The sequence below is a fragment of the Lepidochelys olivacea genome (assembly GCF_965140295.1).
Source record: "Lepidochelys olivacea isolate rLepOli2 genome assembly, chromosome: 8".
In the NCBI taxonomy this organism is placed as follows: domain Eukaryota; kingdom Metazoa; phylum Chordata; order Testudines; family Cheloniidae; genus Lepidochelys; species Lepidochelys olivacea.
In genome coordinates this window covers 6,263,517-6,286,187 of record NC_140418.1, presented here as the reverse complement: position 1 = coordinate 6,286,187, position 22,671 = coordinate 6,263,517, and the positions used below count along the sequence as shown (strand labels likewise).

Sequence of the window (22,671 nt, the reverse complement as noted above, 5' to 3'; positions counted from 1 at the left end):
ATGCAATAAGTATTGCAATGGGACCGTTTGCAGAATAAGGTACTAGTCGGTGTGACTAATGGTAGCAGAATGTGGCCCTAAGATTATACGCTTATTATTCTTGCCAGCTCAAGAGTTAAAATTAATAGCAGCTCACCAGTTATGTAACATGTGACACGTCTGTTCTGCTCTGAGATATCAGCATCTGTGGTTCTGAGCGTGGCAATGACCTGCCCAGGCTCAGCATTCTCAGTCACTGAACCTTTGTAGACCTCTGAGGTGAACTGTGGAGCATTATCGTTTTCATCGGAGATGGTGACCTCCACCAAAGTTTGGGAAGACAGCTGGACTTTCCTGCCATGGTCTGTGGCTACCACATAAAAACGGTAGGTCTCCTGAGCTTCACAATCCAGCCCTTTCAGTGTCGTGATCCACCCACTCTCACTATCAATGGTGAAGAGTCCTCTGATGTTGCCAGATTCTGCTTCCAGGCTGTAGGTCACCTGTCCGTCGCTCCCTGTGTCCTGGTCATTAGCGGTAACTTGAATTACTGTGGTTCCTGATGGCATGTTCTCCGTGACAAAAGCCTGATAGGGATCCGCCTCAAAAACCGGTTTATTATCATTGACATCTTTCACTTGGATACTTACTGAGACCAATGAGACCAGCTCGGTCCCCTGGTGTGAGCAGTGAGCCATTATGTCAATCTGGTACCATTTGGTCTTCTCATGATCCATGGCCTTCTTGATTTTTAAAGCCCCCGTTTGCTTGTCCAGTGTGAATACCTCATCCTTATTGCTTTCAGCGGTGGTTCCCTTCACCAGGCTGTATATGATGGGCTCCTCTGCCACAGCTTTAACTGATCCTATTTCTGATCCTTCTGGAAGGTCCTCAGATGCTGAGAATGTATACAGTGGCTCAGAAAACCTTGGCAAGGACACTTCTCTGGGGACAATCTGAAGATTCACTGGGACATGAGAGTTCCAGTGAGGGGGTCTGCTGTCTTCAGCTTTGACGTTGAAGTTAAATGCTCTATTTTCTAACCCAACGAGGCTCTCTTTGACTTTAACAACCCCAGTGGCAGCACTGATCTCAACAAGATCCTCCGCAATGCTTTCTACTGAATCAACAGAGTAGGTGACGTCTGCATTCACGCCTTCATCAGCATCATAAGCCAGGACCTGAATGACTGGGGAGCCTTTGCTTACATTGGACTGAATGGACAAGGTGTATTCAGAGGCTTTGAACTGAGGCGGGTTGTCATTCTCATCTGTAAGGATTATCTTGACTGTGCAGAAAGCCACCTTCCCGCCCCCATCCTTTGCCATGACTTTAATAGCAATGACTCTCTCGGTAGGATTTTCCCGGTCCAGCTTCTGCAGCGTGGCAATGTGGCCTTTATTGTCTATGGAGAACTTCTCCTGGGCAAGTTTGTTTATGATAGTATAATCTATACTGCCATATGGGCCGTCGTCTGGGTCAACAGCCAGAAGCTCAATCACCTTGGTTCCTACCTCGGCATTTTCAGCCAGCTCTGCTTCATACACATTCTGCCAAAAAGATGGGCTGTATTTATTTGCATTGGTGGTATTGATGTACACGGGCACAGTGGTCTTGAAAACCCCATCTGAAGCAGAGACCTTGAGGTTGTAAGATGACTCCAGGTCCTTTCTACAGCGGTTGAGCATAGAAATTATTCCAGAAGTGCTGTTGATGGTGAAATGTCTTTTGTCATTGCCTGAGAGTATTACATATTCCAGTCTGGTGATGTCTCCACTGTCAGGGTCCAGGGCCTGGACCTTTATCACAGTATGGCCACAGGTGGCCATTTCGCTCACCTTGGCTTCATACTGAGGTTGGCTAAACTCGGGGGGGTTGTCATTTATGTCTGCCACGTCAATGATTACTAGGGCTTCGCTGCTAAGTGGGGGAATTCCGTGATCTGTAGCTCTTACTTTCATGAGAAACTGGTGGTTTGTTTCATGATCCAGCACGTGGGCCGTTGTGATTTGTCCCATGTTAGGGTCAATATCAAAGGACTTGGTAGCATCTGAACTGTCGTCCAAGATCTGATAGGAAATTACTTTGTTTCGTCCTGAATCCTTATCAGAAGCAAAGAGCTGGACAACAAGGGTCTGAGCTGGCAAGCCTTCTGAGACAGATGCTGTGTAAAGCATCTGAGAAAATACAGGTGGGTTATCGTTAATATCCTCCACCTCCACTTCCACCGTGGCTTCCGAAAAGGACCCCAACGCTGTGTCCGTGGCTCTCACCGTAAATGTATGTTTTGTCTCTGATTCGTAGTCCAGCTGCCCAGTGACAGTAAGGACACCGGTCTTGAAGTCAGTGTTGAACAGTTTAAGGGACTCTTCTTCCATGATGTTGTAGATGAGCCGCAAGCCTTCAGGACTACGAGCCTGTGTGTGGAGAATAGGTGTGTACAGGGGGATATTTTCCGGCACTTTCACTGTATAGTAAAGGCTTTGGAACAAAGGATTGGATTTGTTCCTCACAGTGATTAAAACCTCTTCTTCAGCATGCAAGGGAGGCTCGCCAATATCTCTAGCAATAACTTTAAGGGTGTATTTATTTAAAGCTTGATAATCGAGGGGTTTCTTGAGCGAGATATCCCCCAAGTAGGGGTCAATCCAGAAGTACTCATAGAACTCTGCTAATGAATAAGTAATGGCTCCGTTGTCTCCTATGTCTCTGTCAGTGGCAGATACCTGAAAAACAACATCACCCGGTTCCGTACCATCTTGAACTGATGTGTAATACGGAATGTTCTCAAACTGTGGTGGATTGTCATTGACATCCTCCACATAAACCTTGACTGTAGCCTGAGATACCCTGGGTGGGTTTCTACTGTCCTTTACTTCCACAGCAACCTCGTACATGTCCTGTCTTTCACGGTCAAACTCCACATGCTTGGTCTGCAGCACTCCTGATGTCTGGATCATTTTGAACCTCTCCGTGCCATTTAAGAGGGAAAAAAAGAGTGGCTCATTTAGCTGATTCCCCCTGACTCCAAGAACAATCAGAGTCTCTTGATCCGTAGAATTCTCCAGCACTGTTGCAGTATACAAGTCCTGATCAAATTTTAAGGCAGTAACTTGGGCTTTGGTTAAATTTATCCTGACCAGAGCAGTACTCTTATATAAGCCATCACCAGCTCTGACTGTGAGCTCACGATAACTTCCCAGGAGGGTAGCATTAAGCACAGAGATGAGACCTGTGAGTGGGTGAATGCAGAAAGCGTTGTCAAGGTTGCCGTCCGCTATGCTATACGTCACCTCCGAATCTGCGTCTTCTGCTTGCACTTCCAAAAGCTCCATGCCTGGGTGGGCAGGCAGCAAGACAGAAAGTTCATAAGTGTCATTTAAAAATACTGGAGGAGAGTCATTCACATCTTTGACGTGGACTATGACCTTGGCAGGCGTGGATGCAAATAAACAGGGATTACCCTTGTCATGGACATGTATGTTGAAGTAGAAAACCGGGATGAGCTCATAATTGATGTCGGCACGAGTGGTCAGCGTTCCCATGCTCGGATCTATATTAAAATATTTCAGTGCCTCCTGTTCTAAAATTTCATAGACCAGCAAGGCATTCGAATCTTGGTCAGCATCTGTTGCATGTGCTACCAGTGGGGCATTGTTTCCATCCATAACCATGCTTTCCAATGGAGCATTCTCGCTGATCCAGCCGACGAAGGAAGGCTGAACAAAGGCAGGTGCATTGTCGTTCTCATCCATGACGTAGATAAGCACTGTTACGTCCGTAAATGCTCCTCCCATGTTGGTGCCTCGGACTTTCAGCTGGTAAGATGAGACCTGCTCAAAATCTAAGTTCTTCTGAGTGGAAATAAGGCCTGATTGATAATTCATAGAAAATACACCATCCCCATTTCCTTCTTTGATTTCATAGCTGACAGGTGACACACTTGTGGCTGAAACCAGGATAACAGGAGAGCCAGCAGCAATAGATTCGCTGATCTCTGTGATGTATTCCACCTCTGGAAATTTAGGAGGGGTGCTGTCGGAGGGTTTAATGTGAATGTGGACTGCAGTGGAGTCCTTAAGTTGGGGGAACCCTTGATCTTCTGCCTTTACAATGAGCGTTAACCGCTCTTGTTTGGACTGGTCAAGTTTCTGGGCAACTGTAATAATTCCAGACAGCGAGTCAATGCTGAAGAACCCTTCACTGTTACCTGAAATAAAAGAAATGGCAAAATCAAGAGATTAACTCACTCTTTGGCCGTGTCCTCTTGGATTGTTTCCAGGGACGTTCCTGGTATCATATCAAATGACTTGTGCTAACCATTATCTGTTTCCTTCATTGGGAAATAACAATCTATATTAATGTATAGATTGGTTTGGGGTGCTGGAACAATTTGTATAGTGGGGGGGTGCTGAGAGCCATTGAGCCAAACTATAAACCCCACGTATAATGGAAACCGCTTCAAGCCAGGGGGTGCGGCAGCACCTCCCGCACCTCCTAGTTCCCACACCTATGGGCTGGTCTTCCTCTAAACATAATTATCCTGCAGTAAACTATAGGCAAACTTGTAAATAAAGGATAAGGATTATTAGAAAAATTATTCTTTAATTCAGGTGAATTTAATGCTGGTGAAATGCGCACTTGAAGTTTTCCATTTTTGGATTGAACAGGTACAGCGTGGGCTGTGCCATATCCCCCTGCCCTACCCTGCCATAACTTATTATTATTATAATAATATGTGTATTTCAGTAGAACCTATGAGCTCCTGTCATGGCCCAGCATCCGAACGTGCTAGGTGCTGTACTAATACAGAACAAAAAGGCAGGCCCTGCCCAAAGTGCTGACAATCTAAGCAGCCAATGTGGCACATCCTTAAGTGTTTGGGTTGTACTGTTAGAGTGATAAAATATATGACCATTGCAGTCTGTGGGCACCTTTGAACTGGAGGGACCATCACTAGGAATTGAAAAGAGGTACTTCAGTTTCTATAGCAATTAATTCCTTGGTGCCTCTACAGAGACAGCCAACAAGAAAGGTGGTGATAAGTTTGGGGATCATTAGCAGTTAGATGGAGACCATCCACTTATTTCACATAGGCCATCAAACAGCAGTCTGGAGGCTGCTGCAGCTGGTCCCCGTGTTTCAATCACTAACGTCTTAGCTTAGACTTGAACTTGTGACCCAGGGGTGAAATGATCTTCTCTAAGAAAATATGTTAATATTCTGTAACATGATAGAGGAATGAACAATTTCTAAATGTGCATCCACGTACTGCTCCCATTTCCAACCCAGGCTGGGGATAGATATAGCCATTAGAAAGGGCACAATGTGCTGTAATTGTCCAACAGGCTGGGGCCCTTTTTAAGGTATCCAGGAATCTGGAGCTCGTTCAGCTCTGCTGGCCCTGTGCAGTCAGGCTGTACGTCAGTTAGAGACGTTAAATGTGTCCTGGAAGAATGTTCCTGCAGCAGCTAGGCTCTGGTGGCTTGAAGATATGAGGCGATAGGGAACAGTGTGAGTTTGTGCAGAACTGAAGTCAGAGCCGGGGGACTGGGCACAAGGAAGAAACGTCAAGAGGTATTATTCCTAGCAAGCCTTCTCCTGCAGTTCAGCAACAGTGCTGATTTTCCAGGCACTTTCTCCATTTTTTAGGAGCTGCCTGTCTCCTTCTACCAGAACCCAGAGAGAAATGAGATTGGATGACCAACCACAACTGTATAGGGTTCCTAATGACACTTTCTACATTGGGTGAGGCTGAGTCTGTGCACATCAGGAGAGGTCAAGGGGTCTGTTTCTACAAGGGGGGAGGCAAAAGCAGCTTCCCAATGAAAGAAACTCAGCATGCTCCTGTTGCCTCAGCCACGGAGATAGCTCTGTTTCTGCTCTGCAGATCACAAGAGCTCAGCAGTGGTAATATTGAGGGTACACAGAAACAGGACCAGCCACCGAATGGTGGATCCCACTAACTGGACAAGATTGCTCCAGTGTCTGGATCCATGTTGCACGCATGTTCTTTACTAACACTGCCCTGCCTCATGTCCCTCACCTGCCTGAAGAGAGTAGTGGATTTCAGCATTGGCTCCTTGGTCCTGATCCAGGGCTCTGACTTGTACAACCTCTGTGCCTACTGCCACTGAGTCCAGTGCCTCTGCTTCATAGTGGACGCTGACGAACTGGGGAGGGTGAATGTTGCAGTTCTCCACGTGGATGACAACCCTGGCAAAGTTCCGTTTGATGGGGACTTCCTGGTCCCTCACCTGAATGTCAGAAAGGAAGAGCAGGTTAACATTATGCTCAGTGAGGGGAGGGCCATTACTGGGTAATGCTTCTCAGTTACTCTTCCAAATGCTCATCAAGACTGAGATGTTTTGACTGTAATAACCCTGTACTATGGGTAGTCCTCAGCAGGGACTGAACCTATGCCCTTAAGAGCCGAAGCACAGGCCTCTACCAATTGAGTTGAAGGAGTAATTTTGTTAGCTGGCAGCAGTAATAGGCTCTTAACCTCGATGTGGATCAGCCATTAGCACATTTATCTGGTGTGTTACATGGTGAAAGCTAAAGGCCTGCCTTTCCCTCCCCTCCCCTCTAAAAGTGTTGGCCCCAGTTTAAACTTCTCAAGCCACCCAGCCATATTTCTGATGGACAAAGGGACCCCAAAGCATGTTCCAGCTCAGCAGGGTGATGCTTTGGCTCTAACATACCATCACTGTTAAGATGTGCTGCAGCATGGATTGAGAACTGAGCCCCTCTGCTGTCATGATGGCGCCGCTGCTCGGATCCAGCTGGAAAAGCCGGGTGCTTCTGGGATCCACGCTGCCATGGAGGGTGTAGATCAAACCCTTCCCTTTGTCCTCATCTGTTGCACTGACCCGAAGGATTTCTGTCCCAGGGGGAGTGTCCTCAGGAATTGTCAGCTCGTAACGGCTCTCCTGGAACTGGGGGCGGTGCTGGTTAATGTCAATCACATGGACGTAGGCCTGCAGAGGAAGTAGTGCATTATTCAGGGGAGCCTGTTCCGGGGCCCAATCCTATTCACTAATCAAAGGGTTGCAGGAAAAATTCAAAACACAGACTGACCAGTAAATAGTGTGTGGTAAAGTTAGGTACGCAACTGTTGTGCCTTTGTTTCCTGAATGCAGCCATTTTGTGCTCATTTCCGTGCAGGCTGTCCAAGAAGATGCCCACTGTGCTCTTTTCATTGAGCCTTTATCTTTGCTCACTGTAATTTTGTTGATCTCTCAGTCTAAAAAGCCTGAAAGTGTCTGCTGCTGGTGTATGGAGAAACACTCACCGTTTGCCCTGAAAACATGAATGCAGCCACTGGTCTTGGCTTTGCTGGCTAATGTCAGGCTGTTGCTTGTTAATTTCACACTGGGAAACTGAGGGAGCGGGAATGGTGGGTGGGTGGAGCTTGTACATATCAGGAGCAGTGTGAAAATATTTAAAAAAGAATAACCCCCTTGAATATTTTATGGTAAAACCTGCAAACCGCAAACCCTATTTCTGCTGCGGAGGTTGGCTGGTTCCTTCCATTATCCAATACCCCTGAATCCCTCCCTTGCCCTCCCCATTACACCCCCACCTCTGCACCTTTTGACCACATCTTGCTCAGCCCGCTGTAATGATTTGCTTCCTTTTTAACAAAATCAAACATGCCATAGTGTTTTGCAATAGCAAGTTTGCTGACATCCCGTAGTGGCCACTGGTGCCAAAATAAACCGATGATGAGATTGTGGGAGGCCGCAAATGCGCATTAGCCAAAGTGGTGTTTGTTTTTTATTTGGAACGATAGTTTGTGACATTGAAGATAGCAGGTGGTCACCAATGAATTTTGGTGGAATGGCAGCCTCTGCCTGTCTAACATCCTTGCTAACCTCCCCCTACATACCACTCCAGGGAATTTCCCACAACGAGTCACCACAAGGAGCACTGATGGGTCAGTCAAGGTGAGAATTCCGTTGTAAAATGCTTGTTGATTTTTGACTACTCCTTGTCTCTGCAGGGTAATGGTCTGAGAGCGAGCAATCCCCCTCAGGGTGGAGCATCCTCAGCCTACACAAGTGGAGAGGGGATGTGCTTTTGGATACTGAATTGAGGAAGGGGTAGAGCAGAGAGCCCATGTCTCCTCCTTTCTGTTCCCCAGCCTTCTCTCCACGTCACCAGCCTGAGAGTAGTCCCCTTTGTGCTGAGAACGAGAGAGGTTGCTGCAGTGCCAAACAGGGAAGAAATGGGGATAACATTTGAATGGGTGTATCCCCCCGAAATTGGTCACTGCTGCCCTTTCGGTTCTCAGGGCCTTGGGTCTCCGTTGTGTACAGCGCTGTACTCATACTGATCCTCCGCTGCTACATGTCCTCTCTGACCTCTCACTCTTGCTCCTCCAGCCGTAAGAGCTGAGCAAAGGACCTTGATAAAAGGATTAAACAGCCTCCTCCTTACTCATCCCCCCCAATTCCCTTCTTTCACTTAGGTTGATTTCCTGTGGGACTCTTCTGCTTCCACTCTTCTGATATAAATGACTAAGGGATTGAGTGCAAGAGTTTAAATTAGAGTGTACAGTCCTTGGGGCGCAGGCCTCATCTTCCTAAACCCTGAGCCTGGGGAGCGTAAGAGGGATTTACAGCAACCCCAAATAGGCACAATGCAATGAGACTCGCATTGCTAGGGCCCGATCCAAAGCCTGTTGAAGGCAATGGAAAGATTAGCAACTTTAACCGCCTTCAGGAAGGGTGGGAACTTACCTGGGTCCTGATGAAACTCGACCCATCAGTGACTTCTACTGTAAGGTTATAGCTTGGCTTCTTCTTTGCATCTAGGGCTCTCGCAATGACCATGCTGCCTGTGCTCTTTTCAATATCAAAATCCATGTCATCGTCACCATCTGGGATGGGGAAGAGAAATAAAACGGAGGGGTGTGTGTGTGTGTGTGGGGGGAAGCAATATAATAAAAGAAGAATTTTGCTCCAAGGAAGCTGGGGTGTGTGTGAATTAAAGCTTGGCAGCTGGCAGGCATTCTAAATGTCCCACCGCCAGGACATGGAGGGAAGTATGTAGATAGGACCGGAGGGAGGTCCCATGGGGAGGATGAGTCAGTGAAAGCCTTTTTCTTGTTGTTTGGTAAAGAATCTAAAAGGCCTGATCAGAGGCAGAGGGAACACTGGGGCATCTCCAGCTGAAGAGAAGGTCTAGGAAGGTGACCCAGGCCTAGAATTGTCAGGGGAGACAGAATGTGCTGGCTTCACATTGGGCGGGAATTTTCCTCCCTTTACCCCCATCCCAGTCCCCGAGGGGAGCCCTGTGTTCCACGGATTGCCTCTAGCCCTCAGTGTAGTCACTGCAAGAGCTGGGTGGGGGAAGGCAGAGCTACTAAGTCTCCCAGATTGGCTAGAGACTCCCAAGTTTGGGCACCCGTCCCTGGGCACCGGCTCTTAGTTCTTGCACTCATTGGGAGGACAGGGGAGTGGTTTGGAGGAAGGAGCTCTAGGCCACATCTGTATAGTAAGAGCCCTGGATGGAAGCATTAGGGATCTAAACCATGCAGACCCCTAGGAGCCCTCGAGAATGGTAACCATGGAGATCTGGCCTTGAGGACCATAACCCTCAGCTCACTCACAGCCACAGAGAGGGCTAGAGGACTGGTAGTGAATAGAATGGTACTATGTAGCTATGTTGCTCTAGATGTACTTCTGTGGCCATGGGCGGTTTGGGGGCTACACTCTAGGCAGGGTTTCTATGGTCAGGACATCCCATTGTGGGTGAGCAGTGGGAAATCTGAGGGACAAAGAGAGGGACCAGAAAGGAGATGGAGATGGGAGAAGCTAGGCCAGAGGAGTGGCCAGGGGGAAACTCTAGCTGTGAAATAGGGAACTGAACAGAAACAAGGGTTTGAGGAAAATCTCAGATGGGAGACAGAGAAGAGGGTGGGAGGGAAGAAGAGTGATTTTATGCGAATGATGCCATGGATATTCAAATTTGAAAATTAGGGCATTACCTCATTTGCATCCACTCTACAGATTTCTAGAGCTACAGGCTTATCACCTATGGGAAAGGGGGTGACTTTGCACAAGGGAAAGCTGCAGTGGATTTCAAACTCCAGGGTCGCACTGACAGTAAGTTAGTGGTGTCCTTCCCTGCCATGGCAGGGAGCCTGCAAGCTCTCGGAGAAGCCCAACGCTGAACAGCTGCAGAAGCAGATGGCACTCCCAGTGTGAGCAACGGCCATTTCCTTCAGCCCAGATGGCCACATAGCACAGACTCGAGGAACTCAGTGGAAGACTCATTCCTCATGCTATTGCTAGGCAGCCCAAGGATGACCGCCCCTGCACTGAGTCTCACACTCTATTTGCTTGTTATTCACATATGACATGCAAAATGCCATTGGAATAAGCTGGTTTATAGACGGTTAGAGGCTGTTAGGGCTATTTATCATGTGCCCCAACACCTCTGCCAGACAGCAGCCAGATTCCCCAACATTCTGAATCAGGCATATTTTCCTATGAGCATCCAATGGTGCAGCTATCAGGGTGTGTGGGAAAATCCTGATTGATACAGTGCAAGACAGACAAAAGAAGCCGAGGCTGAGGAAAAGAAATTGACAAGTGGCTTCCCTTCCACCAGCATAAGCGATCAGCACTCTAACCTCACTTCCATGGGGAAATGGCGCCAGAGGAGAGGAGAAAACCAGGTAAGTAAAGACCCCAAGTAGAAGAGGAAAGAAGATGCTCAGAGCCCCCCAAGGAAAATGTGAAATCCCTCCCCTCTCTTCAGCTGCTACCCCCTTGAAGGAGGCTCAGTCTAGGCTCCCACCCTCTCAGTTGTCAAACCCTGCCTCCAGTAAGAAAAACCCTGATATCAGGGAAAGGCTAGTCCCAAATTCCGCACCAAGGCTTCCTGATTTCTGCAGCATGAGAAGTACAGCATTCAGCTGCAAATCACAACTTCACCAGCCGCGTAAAATAAATTAAACAATACGGATTCAGATGCATGGTGATGCAGCACTTCACAAAGTGCCGACTAACAGCCAATGCATTCACAACTGCCTTTTCTGAATTTGGCATGCAGGAGATCAGAAAGGGCCCAAACTATAAGGGAAGATAAACGCTGTGATGAAATTCAGAGGTAAATATCCTGGGGGCTATAAAATCCAGGCAAGTGGTAATAAAGCCAGAGAAACGTTGGGTTGGCATTGTCAGTGCTATACAAGGTCGAGGCTCATTGTTAATTGTATTTGTACTTCATTATCCTGGCCCAAATGCAAGAGAGGCGGGAGAAGGATTTACTCACACACTTAAAGCTCTGCCTGTGAAGGACAATTCCTGCAGACTGGACCCCAGCCGGGACTAGGCCAAATAGGCACGTGACATAATCTCCCCATGGTACCAGGCGCATACTGAGCACTGAACAGCATGACAGTTCTGAATCTCTATCTCTGCCCAGTGTGATCCATGGACAAATTCACCCCAACTTCACAGGCTGCCTTCCCACAAAGTTGTCCCAGAGGGGAGTTCTAAAAAGGAGAACTGTCCTGGGTAAGCACTTCCATCAGAAGTACGGGAAAGACACACAGTCTATATCAAACCTGATCTCATGGAAATCGTAGGCTATTTAAGAGCAGACTCAGGGGAGGAAGAAGAGGAGGAATCCAGAAAGAACTGTTTTCTAGAGGAATCATACAGTGCCCTGAGCAAAGCAAGCCTGGTAACCAAGTCAGCCAAACAGAAAGCTCAAAAGGTCTTTTACCAGGCTGCACAGCCATGATTGCCACATATTTCCCATGAGCCATGTGAGTCTGTCTCACCCGCAGCATCTTCCAAAGCAGGAGATTTCATTATAGATGGGCAAGTGCCAGAAATGTCACTGTAAAATACGATGGGTAGTTGTTCTTGGGCACCGACTCTTTTAGTGGGGCAGCTATGTTTACTGTGTAGTCAGTCTGAATGTCATTCAGTGCCTACATGGAGGCTTCTCCTATAATCTTAAGTAAACTGCTTTGTTTGCTCTGGGCATGTATGTGCTGAATGCCCAGAGAACTGGGGCAAAATTCTTCCAGATCTTAGACACCATAGCACTAGTTTCCCACTGGTGCCTCACCTGTGATGTTAAACCAGAGCTGGCTGGGTCCCATCTCAACGCTGATCACTCCCACCATGTGGTTCACAGGGTCCGTTTCCATCACAGCAAAGTTAAAATGCGGCTCGTCAAAAGCTAGTGGCTCTGAGGAAGGGCCTGGGCTAAAGACCCAACTGATGTGAAGCCGCACGCTGGAGGAAAGTGGGGGGCTGCCACCGTCTGTCGCCTTGACCTGCCAATGAATACACAGGCTGAGTTTCAGAGAGAAGTCTGGTTTAGCAATCTTGCACACTAACCAGGTTGGGCTGAAGTTCTCAGGGCCCGGCTCTGCATGATACTTCCCTGCAGTTTCCCTTTGAGTTTTAAGCCTGAACGTGCCCATAAACCACAAAGCAAACCTCACTCATATGGGCAAAGTTTGACCTGCTTTCACAGAGACGTCATGCAACCAAATTCCTATTGGTCACAAAGCAAACCCTTATACTTTCCCAGGCTCACTCCAAATCAGACCCATGCTTGTGTCAAAGCAGAGAGGGACCTGGGCCAGGAGCCTGGATCCAAAAGCCCCTGAAGTTGGCAGGAGTTTGAACCTGAATTGAAACTTTGTGAGTTGGGTTCTGGCTCCTCTCTGCAATGGATCTGAACCAGAACCCCAAATCTAAACACCTCTAAATCTATGGGAAAGCTCAGACGCAGATCCAAGCCCAAGTGACATCATGTGGAACATGATATTCTCCCTGGAAGAATGTGGTGCATTCCACCTCAGACTTTTCCTCCATTTTTCATACCTCCATCTCACTTTCGCTGGTTCTCTTTGTCCCTCCATCTGTGCCCATCTCCCCCTCCCCACTCTCTCTCTCTTCCATGTGTCCCTCTCATCTTATCCATCTTCTTTCTCTCCTCTCTGATTTTCTCCCTCCCTCCTACTTCTGTGTTTCCCTCTCCGCTTTCCCCCTACCCGTCTCCGTTCATGTGCATTCTCTCTCTGTGCCTCTCTCACCGTTAGTATGTTGTATTCCGAGGCAGGGAAAGCCTTTCTGGAGAGCACCGTGCCTGTTGCAGGGTTGATTGTGAATATCCCCTCCTCATACTCCTCCATGCTATAGGTGACCTGTCCATTCTGCCCCACATCACGGTCTGAGGCAATCAGCCTGCAAACTGGCAGTGGAGCCTCAGAAGCTGCTCTCTCCTGGAGCTGAACCATGAAGAGTTTGTGGGGGAAGCTGGGAGGATTGTCATTGGCATCCAGGACCTGGATCACGACTCTGGCAGTGGACTTCAGGGTTGGATCTCCGTTGTCCGAAACAGCAACCTGCAAGCAAACCAGGGGACTAGGTAAAGGAGCATCTTGTCATGAGCCAGAACACAACAGCCAACCCTCATCATGAAGGGCAGTTGTAAAAATATAGGGTGGTTGTTTTATGTATGTGTATTTGTCCGCCACCACGATTTGAATGTCACTTCCGCCGCCTGGATGAAATTTCAAACCTATCCAACTGCATGTGACCAAGTTATTCTCTGGCGTTTGCAGCTTGCAGAAGTTGTGTGTCACACTACGCGGTGTTGTCTAGGGCTGGTCCACTTAAGAGGAGATGCATTTACAATTGCACCTTGTGCTGAAGGGCTAGAGATACCTGCTCTTAGCACTGAAGGTCCCAGATTCTAATAGTCCAGGCCACGGGTCATTATAGATATAAACTCTAAGAACCTGATTCTCCTCTCATTTACACTGATATAAATCAGGAGTAATTCCATTGAAATCAGTGGAGTAAAACGGATGTGCTTGAATCCGGTCCTACTCTTGCTACACAAATATATACGTTATTCCAGGGTTCTGGATGCATGAACAGGCCGTCATGACCTCCCCATGGTGTGTGTGAGCTCTGTGCCAAAAGTCATTAAAAACTGATACCTTAGACTGAGCACAAGGTCTCAGATCTGACCTGTGATCTTTGTGTGACAAGTTATTGATAATGTTTTGGATACAGGGACTGTATAAGTTTATGGAGGAGATGCTATGATGGGATAACATGATTTTGGCAATTAATTGATCTTTAACTATTCATGGTAAATAGGCCCAATGGCCTGTGATGGGATGTTAGATGGGGTGGGATCTGAGTTACTACAGAGAATTCTTTCCTGGGTATCTGGCTGGTGAATCTTGCCCACATGCTCAGGGTTCAGCTGATCGCCAAATTTGGGGTCGGGAAGGAATTTTCCTCCAGGGCAGATTGGAAGAGGCCCTGGAGTTTTTTTCTCTTCCTCTGCAGCATAGGGCACGGGTCACTTGCTGGAGGATTCTCTGTACCTTGAAGTCTTTAAACAATGATTTGAGGACTTCAATAGCTCAGACATAGGTGAGAGGTTGATTGCAGGAGTGGGTGGGTGAGAGTCTGTGGCCTGCATTGTGCAGGAGGTCAGACTAGATGATCATAATGGTCCCTTCTGACCTTAATATCTATGAATCTATGAAACAAATGGGATGGAGGTTCTTTGTCTTCGTTTAGGATTTGGCCATTTTCACTGATGTGTTTGTGAAATTCTTGGAGGGTGGGAGAAAAGGAACAGAAAAGTCCTGAAACTGTAGAATAATAGTGTGCTGAAATATCTCCCAAATGATCATGGAATCCACAGAAATATAGAAAAGGGGCAGGAAAATTCACCCTTGCCTGGAACTATTGAGTTTAGAAACAAGGAAGACATTGACAAATGTACTGAAGTGACTGAGCACAGGCGCTGGAGATAAGAGCTTCTGAGTTCTAATACTGACTCACTCCGAGGCTTGGGGCAAGTCACTTAACCTCTCTGTGCCTCAGTTTATCCCTCTGTTAAATGGGGATAAACAGATCTCTTGGGAATGCCGTGAGACTGAAAAGGTATGTGTGTGTAGAGTGTTCTAGAATTACTAAACATTATTATTAGGGAGGAGAGGGCTGGTTCCTCAGCACAACTGGGGATTCCTTCAGCTTTATGGAAATCACTCTACTGTAGGGGAATCTCCTGGTGATGTAAAGGCAGCATAGCTTGCTCTGTACCACCCTTGCTTTCCTTTCTGCATAGGGGCCAAGTTAACGCTCTGGCAATCCTGGGCTGGTGGAATGGTCCATAGGGTTCCTGTGCCTTCTCTAACTTGTACTGGGTGTTAGTTTGGCCCCAGCAGAGTTCTAGGATTGGCGAGGCCCCTTCCCTTCCCTGCAATCCAACGGCACCCAGCATGAGCTCAGTGCACCTGAGGACTGGGCTCAGATAACGCCGTACACTAAGATAAATAAGGGTGAATTTCTCTGCCTTGGTCTCTTACAAATGAATCATTGTCCATCTTGTTAGAGGCTAGAATTGCAATTCCCACCCTTCGTTCCCCATGGTTTGGCAACAGGCCTCGTGTTCCTCCACTCTTCCGTTAGGAAATCTTGAGGCACTTTTCAAAAACATTGTGCAGCTGGCACTTGGGGCAACACAGGAAAAAAAAGCCAACATTTAATTATCTTTCCCAGCGCTTGGGAGCTGATGGTACGAGCCTCTTTCTCTGTGCGCCAACTTGCAAGGCAATGTTCTTTGAGGACTTGAAACACTTGCAGGTAAATAAAACTAATTACAGCTTCGTCATTACCCACCTCTAGGATATGTTCAGCCTTGTGTTCTCGATCCAGCTGCCGAGAAGTGGTGGAAATCAGACCTGCCAAGAGAGAGATAATCTTTGAGTTCCAAGCCTCATAGGAGTGGATGGCACAAATCGCTCTTCCAACTCGCCAGCCAGAGCCAGAGATTCCAGTGCCAATGTTACCCCTTAAGTAAATGGATGAAAAAGCAAGAGGACTGTGGGAAGAGAGCATTTCCTGACCCCAAACTAGCAAACTTCCCATGCTTGTGAGTAGAAGTGGTTTTACAATGTGGAAATGTTGCCTCCTGTTTCTCCGTTTTGAACATTGATCTCTAAATGTTACAGTATTTTGGGCAAAAGTTTGAAGTTCCTTTTTATGGAGGGGAAGAATATCTCTCCCAGCCAGCAGCTGGAAGCTGAAGCTAGATAAATCCAGGCTATAACGTACACATTTTTAACAGTGACAGTAATTAACCATTGGATTAGCTTTCCAAGGGATATGGTGGATTCTCCATCATTTGAAGTCTTTAGATCTAGAGTCAATGGCTTTCTAAAAAATATGCTCTAGCATGGGCTTGTTGCAGGGATTAGTGGGTGAAATTCTCTGGCCTGTGTTATGCAGGAGGTCAAACCAGGTGATCATAATGGTCCCTCCTGGCCTTTAAATCGATGATTTTCACAAGCAGCTAGCCAAGGAGAGCTGGATCCTGGTGGTGACTCCTCTCCTGTCTTAACAGTGATCCTGTTCAGAAGGGCTGCCAGCTCTGCATTGTTTTCAAAACCAGCTCTTCCAGCTGATGGAAATGTTATATATAATGCATGACTTTCTGACAATGAACAGCCTCCTGCCTGTGAGCTCTCTGTGTCACAGCCCTGGGTCTGCCACGGCCAGCAGTCACTGCTTGGTTTATTATGTATTCGTTATGGGTCAAATCCTGAGGGCCGTTACTCACGCAAACTCCAACTGAAGTCAATGGGAATTTGTGTGAACACTGAGTGAGGACCTCAGATTTGGACCGATAATAATACTTACAATAACCAATCATAATGCCTAGGGAGTTTGTGGAATCTCCATCACTGGATATTTTTTAAGAGCAGGTTAGAGAAATACCTGTCAGGAATGGTCTAGATAGTACTTAGTCCTGTCGTGAGTGCAGGGGACTGGACTAGATGACCTCTCAAGGTCCCTTCCAGTCCTATGATTCTATGATAATGAACTATCATAGTAAGTGTAATTACAATCTATTGCACTTTCCATCTGAGAATCCCAAACAGCTTTCCAGGCATTCATGAAGGTGCTTTGGCACCTTTAATATCTCTGCAATGTAGATATTATTATGTCCTTATTCCAGATGGACAAATGGAAGCAGGGAAGGTTGAGGACCATGCACAAGGTCAGAGTAAGTCAGTGGCAGAACTGTGAATAGAATTCAGGGAGCCTGTCTGACAGTCCCCTGCTTTAAGACTAGACACCCTGTTACAAGGCAGTGTGGCCTAGGAGCCTGGACTAGGGCTCAGGAGACCTGGGTTCTAGTCCCAGCTCTGCTATTGGGCCTGTTGGGTGTCACTTCCCCTCTCTGTGCCTCAGATTTCCCATCTATAAAGTGAGGATAATGATACTGCCCTCTTTTGAAAAGCACTTTGAGATCTGCCATTGCAAAGCTAGGTATTATTATTATTTAGTATTTATAATAAGCATGACAAAAATGTTCTCTACTCCTTGTCTCTCTTTATTGGCATGACCGCTCTGCAGAGTGGGGAGAGCACAGGGTATGAGAGATTCCAGACGAGGCCATTGCTAAGGTGCATGTTTGGCTTAACAACCACAAAGGCACCTTTTTGAAACCAGATTGTTTCACGGGGTTGCCTGCCCTCAGTAAGCAGCTGTGTCCACTGGCTGGCCTCCCTGAACCTCACCCATTGTCTGCTACACAAATGCCAATTCCTGGTGAAATATCTCCATATGAGAAAAGTACCTTTGAAAATAAATGGGGAAAGATTAGACTTTACCTTGCATATTCCAGATCCCATATGGGAACAGACCTTGTATATTTTTCATATCCTACTGAATGTGTGTGTGTGATGCAGTGTTGCTAACTCCTGTGATTTTGAGACACATGGTGCTTTAAGCCCCAACTCCTGGAGTCGAATGATGATGTGAGAATCTCAGCTTTCATTTTTTTTAAAAAGTACGTTTTTAGCCCTCACAGTTAGGGATAAAAGCTTTAAAATGCGACTGCGTGTACCCCAAGGCTCAGGAACCAGAAGGCAAATTAAAGTAAACCCCACATATATAGTTAAAAACACTTGTGATTTTTAAGTTAATCTCATGATTTTTGAGGCTTGACCTCGGACTTTTGAACACGAATTGTTGAATAGTGTGCCTGGGTGGTAGTATATGTGTATATTTGTCAGCATGTGTGTGCCTATAGCAGTCTCTCTAGGGGATATGTCATTCTCACTGTGCTTACATCATCCCTTCTTTCACTCTACCACCTGTTGTCAGTTGGATTGCCTTTAAAAAGAGAGTGGAATGCGTCAAATGCCATTTGCAGGGGTGTCAAAACTGACAACACAAATGTTTTTATATCCTGTTTCTGATCCAAGGGTTAATACAGTTACTGGATAGATACTGTTGTTTTAAATTTGGTCATAGTTACTTTTGTGTACAAAAAGAAAAGGAGGACTTGTGGCACCTTAGAGACTAACCAATTTATTAGAGCATAAGCTTTCGTGAGCTACAGCTCACTTCCTCAGATGCATATAAGTGTCTAAATGCCACAGGCAGCAGAAAATCGCATGTGGCTGAGAGAAACACCCTGCAGCTGTGGCAGCTGCCACTATAAACATTTATGCGATGCATTTAAAACAGTAAACCTGGTCTCCTTAATGTATCTTATAACAAGAGTAGCTTTCATAGATTCAGAGATATTAAGGTCAGAAGGGACCATTATGATCATCTAGTCTGACCTCCTGCACAATTCAGGCCACAGAATCTCACCCACCCACTCCTGCAATCAACCTCTCACCTATGTCTGAGCTATTGAAGTCCTCAAATCATGGTTTAAAGACTTCAAGGTGCAGAGAATCCTCCAGCAAGTGACCCATGCCCCATGCTACAGAGGAAGGCAAAAAAATCCCAGAGCCTCTTCCAATTTTCCCTGGAGGAAAATTCCTTCCCGACCCCAAATATGGCGATCAGCATATGGGCAAGATTCACCAGCCAGATACCCAGGAAAGAATTCTCTGTAGTAACTCAGATCCCACCCCATCTAACATCCCATCACAGGCCATTGGGCCTATTTACCATGAATATTTAAAGATCAATTAATTGCCAAAATCATGTTATCCCATCATACCATCTCCTCCATAAACATATCGAGTTTAATCTTGAAGCCAGATAGGTCTTTTGCCTTAAGCCATAGCTTAACGGACTATGTTTGGATATATGTGATGGATTTCCCCCCCCCCCCCAGTCATCATTTCTACATCTGAGCAGAGGTAGAAGAGCAAGAAGCAATAATACAGAAATCAAGGAGTCTTTGAATCTGCCCCTTGTCATAGAATGTAGCGCTAGAAGGGACCTCAAGAAATCATCAAAGCCTCCCCCCACGCTGGGACAGGAACAAACATGTCTATGAGAACAAGTAAGGCTCTGATTTAGCAAAACACTTTGGCGCATGCTTAAGTGCTTTGCTGAATCAGGGCCTAAATGCTGAGTCATAAGCAATGGTGCCTGCTGAGACTGCTGAATCCTGTAGCCATGGCTTACGTCTGACGAGATGGGATAGGTAGGTGGACGCAAGGTTGGTAAGTGGATGTGAAAGGGGGAACAGGGGTGAAATGGGTGCGGTGTAGTTGTAGTCATGTAGAGAGACAAGGTGGTTAAGGTGATATCTTTTATTGGACCAACTTCTGTTGGTGAGAGAGACAGGCTTTCGAGCCCTGAAGAAGAGCAACGTGTGGCTTGAAAGCTTGTCTCTCTCACCGACAGAAGTTGGTCCAATAAAAGATATTCCCTCACCTCGTCACACTGGTAGAAAGTTAGTCACAAAAAGGAGGCCAGACAGAGATGGCGGGGGAACTGAAAACAAACCAGGTTCTGGCTAAGCATCACAGTAACAGAGAAATGAAGGAATAGAGGGTGGGTGGACTGGGTCCTACTGATCATCATTATTCTATGACACATGTATCACGTCCCGGGCTAACCCTTCTCCGTGGATAACGGAGGACCCCGCTCACCAGCACGGGCTGATTTTGCTCTATGTCCATAACTCCTGGGTACAATGGGGGGGGGGTCTCTCTTCCATTGGCTTCTCTTTCTGACCCCAGGGCAAGTTCCACTAGGGCAAACTTGTTTCTGTGCCCCCCACCCCGGGCCCAGTCACAGCTAGTGATGCCTGTCCATGGTTTGCTAACCGGCCTGTCCTGAGCCCAGAAAGCGCGTGTGGTTAACGGTTCATTGTTCTAATTCCCAAACAGAGCTATAGCGCTGCGTGCCTGCCCAGACACACAAATGCAAAGTGTGTTCACACAACTCTGGCAGCTGAGCACTCGGAGCCCCAGAGGCGGAGGCTGGACACGAAGTTCAGGGGAAGCCGGGTGGAATTTTTTCTTTGTTGCCATTCTGTTAGGCACACTCTGAAATCAGAGGGCTAGAGTGGAAGGCAAAACCATTATGGAAGGGAAACTTCCATTAGCTTTTGTGCTCTGAAGAGATGTTTACACACAGCTGTTCGAACCACTTCCTCCTAGGAGCTGGAAAAAAGCACCCCCTCCCCCACTCCCGCCAGATAATTGTTGTTTTCCTTTCTGATTTGGCCAATGCTGAGCAGGCTTTCTAATGGGATTTGAAATCCACTCTGGATTTTTTGGCTGATTTCCTTGTCTGTGCCCCAGTGCACAATAATGGTTAAGGTACCTTGTCATGGTTTGGAAAGGCACAATGACTAGCCAGGAGGCTCGAGCTCCAGAGGCCAACGCAGCTCCTACACACAACATGGAGGTTAGATGCCACTGGAGCGGTTAACTCCCTCGAGCTCTTACTGCCTGGGTTAATCATTGAGCGGGGTGGCCTTTTTACAAAATCCCAGACAAGAACCATCACAAACATGTTTACTCCTTGGTTGTCGCCTCCTCAAGGCTGGTCCTGAAGATCACTTGCAAACTAACTGAGGTCCTGTATCGTCTTTACAGTTCTTTTCCAGCTGGAAGAAAAGTTTGCAAGGCCAGGAATGCACAAGCCCTGTGCTTGCAGCCTGTCCGAGCCCACGTGCTGACAATGGAAACAGATCATTTCTGCCTGCAGCGACAGAATGTCTCCTGTTCATTGTCAGAATAAGGGGAAAGAAAGCCAGGCATGCTGGAACAGGAGCAGCAAGCAACTGTGCGTTGGTATCAGCCAACAGAAAAAAACAGCTTCTGCTGGCAGAGCTGGGGATAGGGTTCTGACCTCATACCCAGCTCGGGCAAGAGCAGAACCCAAAGAGTTAACACAGAGAGCTCCAAGGTCAAGGGCACCTGAATTTTTCACCACAAGGCCCTGAAAAAGGAGAAGGTAGTTTGCCTAAAATCCTCTTTCTCCCTTCTGTTGTCCCCTTCCCTCTTTCATTTCCCCCCCCCCATGTGCTTTCTTGCTCTACCTCACCCTCTTTCTTTTATTCTGCTCTCCCATTTTACCCCCTCATTAGACCCTTCTCCCTCTTTCTTTCTTTTGGCACAAATTGTTAACAGCGACCATTGAAACGAACTGTCAAGGGCAATGGTGGATTCTCCATCTCTTGGTGTCTTCAGATCCAGACTAGATGCCTTTCTGGAAGATATGTTTTAGCCACACACAAGTTATTGGGCTCATTAAAGGGACAACTGGGTGAAAGATAATGGCCTGTGACATACTGGAGGGCTGACTAGACGATCTAACGGTCCCCTCTTTCCTTATATCTCCCTGTGATGGAATGCTCACCCCACACTAGACAACAAAGGGTTAATGTGGCCCAGGTGGGGTTAAGTAATGCAATAGGCCACATCTGAGGGAGGATGAGCCTTGATGAGCAAGCCCTGATTAAGGATGGAGCCCAGCTGAGTAGGAGCAGGTGGGGCTAGTATAAAGCAAGGAGGTTTACAGCAGAAAGGGGCTGCAGTGTGGAAGCCTGCAGTCATTCTCTGGGCTTAGAGAGGGAAAGGAGGAGACCCAGGGGGAGAGAGAAAGAACTGGGATCCTGGCCCTGAAGGAAGAGTTTACCTAGAAGGGTGGTCGAGCGGAAGCCTGATAGGGATGGAGTAGGAAAAGGCTCAGGGAAATGGCAGCAATGTTTGGGATGTTGCAGACTTTGGCTGGTGATTAGAGGGTCCCTGAGCTGGAACCCAGAGTAGTGGGCAGGCCTAGGTTCCCCTGCCAGGCACTGGGGAAGTGGCACAGCCTGGGCAGTGGATGGGAAGGCTGCCTGAGACAGTTCATGTGGAAAGACTGTGATATCCCAGAAGGGGGAAAACACATATCTTCACCAGGGTGAGTAAGGGCTGTGCAACTGGTCCCTAAAAAGTTACACCTGGGATGACATTAGCCCAGTAGGAACATGGGGACTTTGGAAGTAACCAGGGGTCCATACATTCCAGCATCCTGTCTCTGACAGTGGCCAGTACCACACGCATGAAAGGAAGCTTCAAGAACCACCCCTAAGTGGACAATTCTGGACAAAGCTTGCCAGCAGGTATAAGGGATGGGGGTGCAGGAAGTCTGGCCTAGCAGTCACAGCTGGGCTGAGGTCTGCAAGAATCAGAGTCAGGCTGGAGATCAGAAGCAGTACTGGGTTAGAATCGAGAGGCAGGAATTGGGGTCGAAGTCAGGATGGAGACAGAGACCAGGTGAAGTCTGGCATTACAGCAGGCCAAGGTTTGTGCGGTTGCCCAGACAACTTCCTGGGGTTAAGTAGGGGCACTGGGCCAATCAGACACTGTCACTCTGGATCTCTTTGGCTGTACTTCCTGTACTATCCTCCATCCTGTCCCCTGGCTCTACT

The 22,671-nt window shown here is 47.3% G+C and overlaps 1 protein-coding gene and 1 long non-coding RNA gene across 2 annotated transcripts in view; one reads left to right on the top strand and one right to left on the bottom strand.

Annotated features, from left to right (window-relative positions):
- LOC311525028 overlaps positions 1-15,742 on the top strand; it is a 38,539-nt gene extending 22,797 nt beyond the window's left edge. Inside the window, exon 3 of the long non-coding RNA XR_014712658.1 lies at positions 15,672-15,742. This is a non-coding gene — a long non-coding RNA (uncharacterized lncRNA). The remainder of the gene's footprint in view (positions 1-15,671) is intronic.
- The window catches only part of FAT2 (FAT atypical cadherin 2), a gene marked incomplete at its 5' end in the record, with an annotated part of 68,595 nt that overhangs the window by 35,335 nt on the left and 10,589 nt on the right, over positions 1-22,671 (bottom strand). The window contains 7 exons of the mRNA XM_084636750.1: positions 137-4,189; positions 6,026-6,236; positions 6,684-6,959; positions 8,724-8,863; positions 12,073-12,283; positions 13,052-13,363; positions 15,666-15,727. Of these exons, the coding sequence (XP_084492876.1) occupies positions 137-4,189; positions 6,026-6,236; positions 6,684-6,959; positions 8,724-8,863; positions 12,073-12,283; positions 13,052-13,363; positions 15,666-15,727 (5,265 nt within the window). The remainder of the gene's footprint in view (positions 1-136; positions 4,190-6,025; positions 6,237-6,683; positions 6,960-8,723; positions 8,864-12,072; positions 12,284-13,051; positions 13,364-15,665; positions 15,728-22,671) is intronic.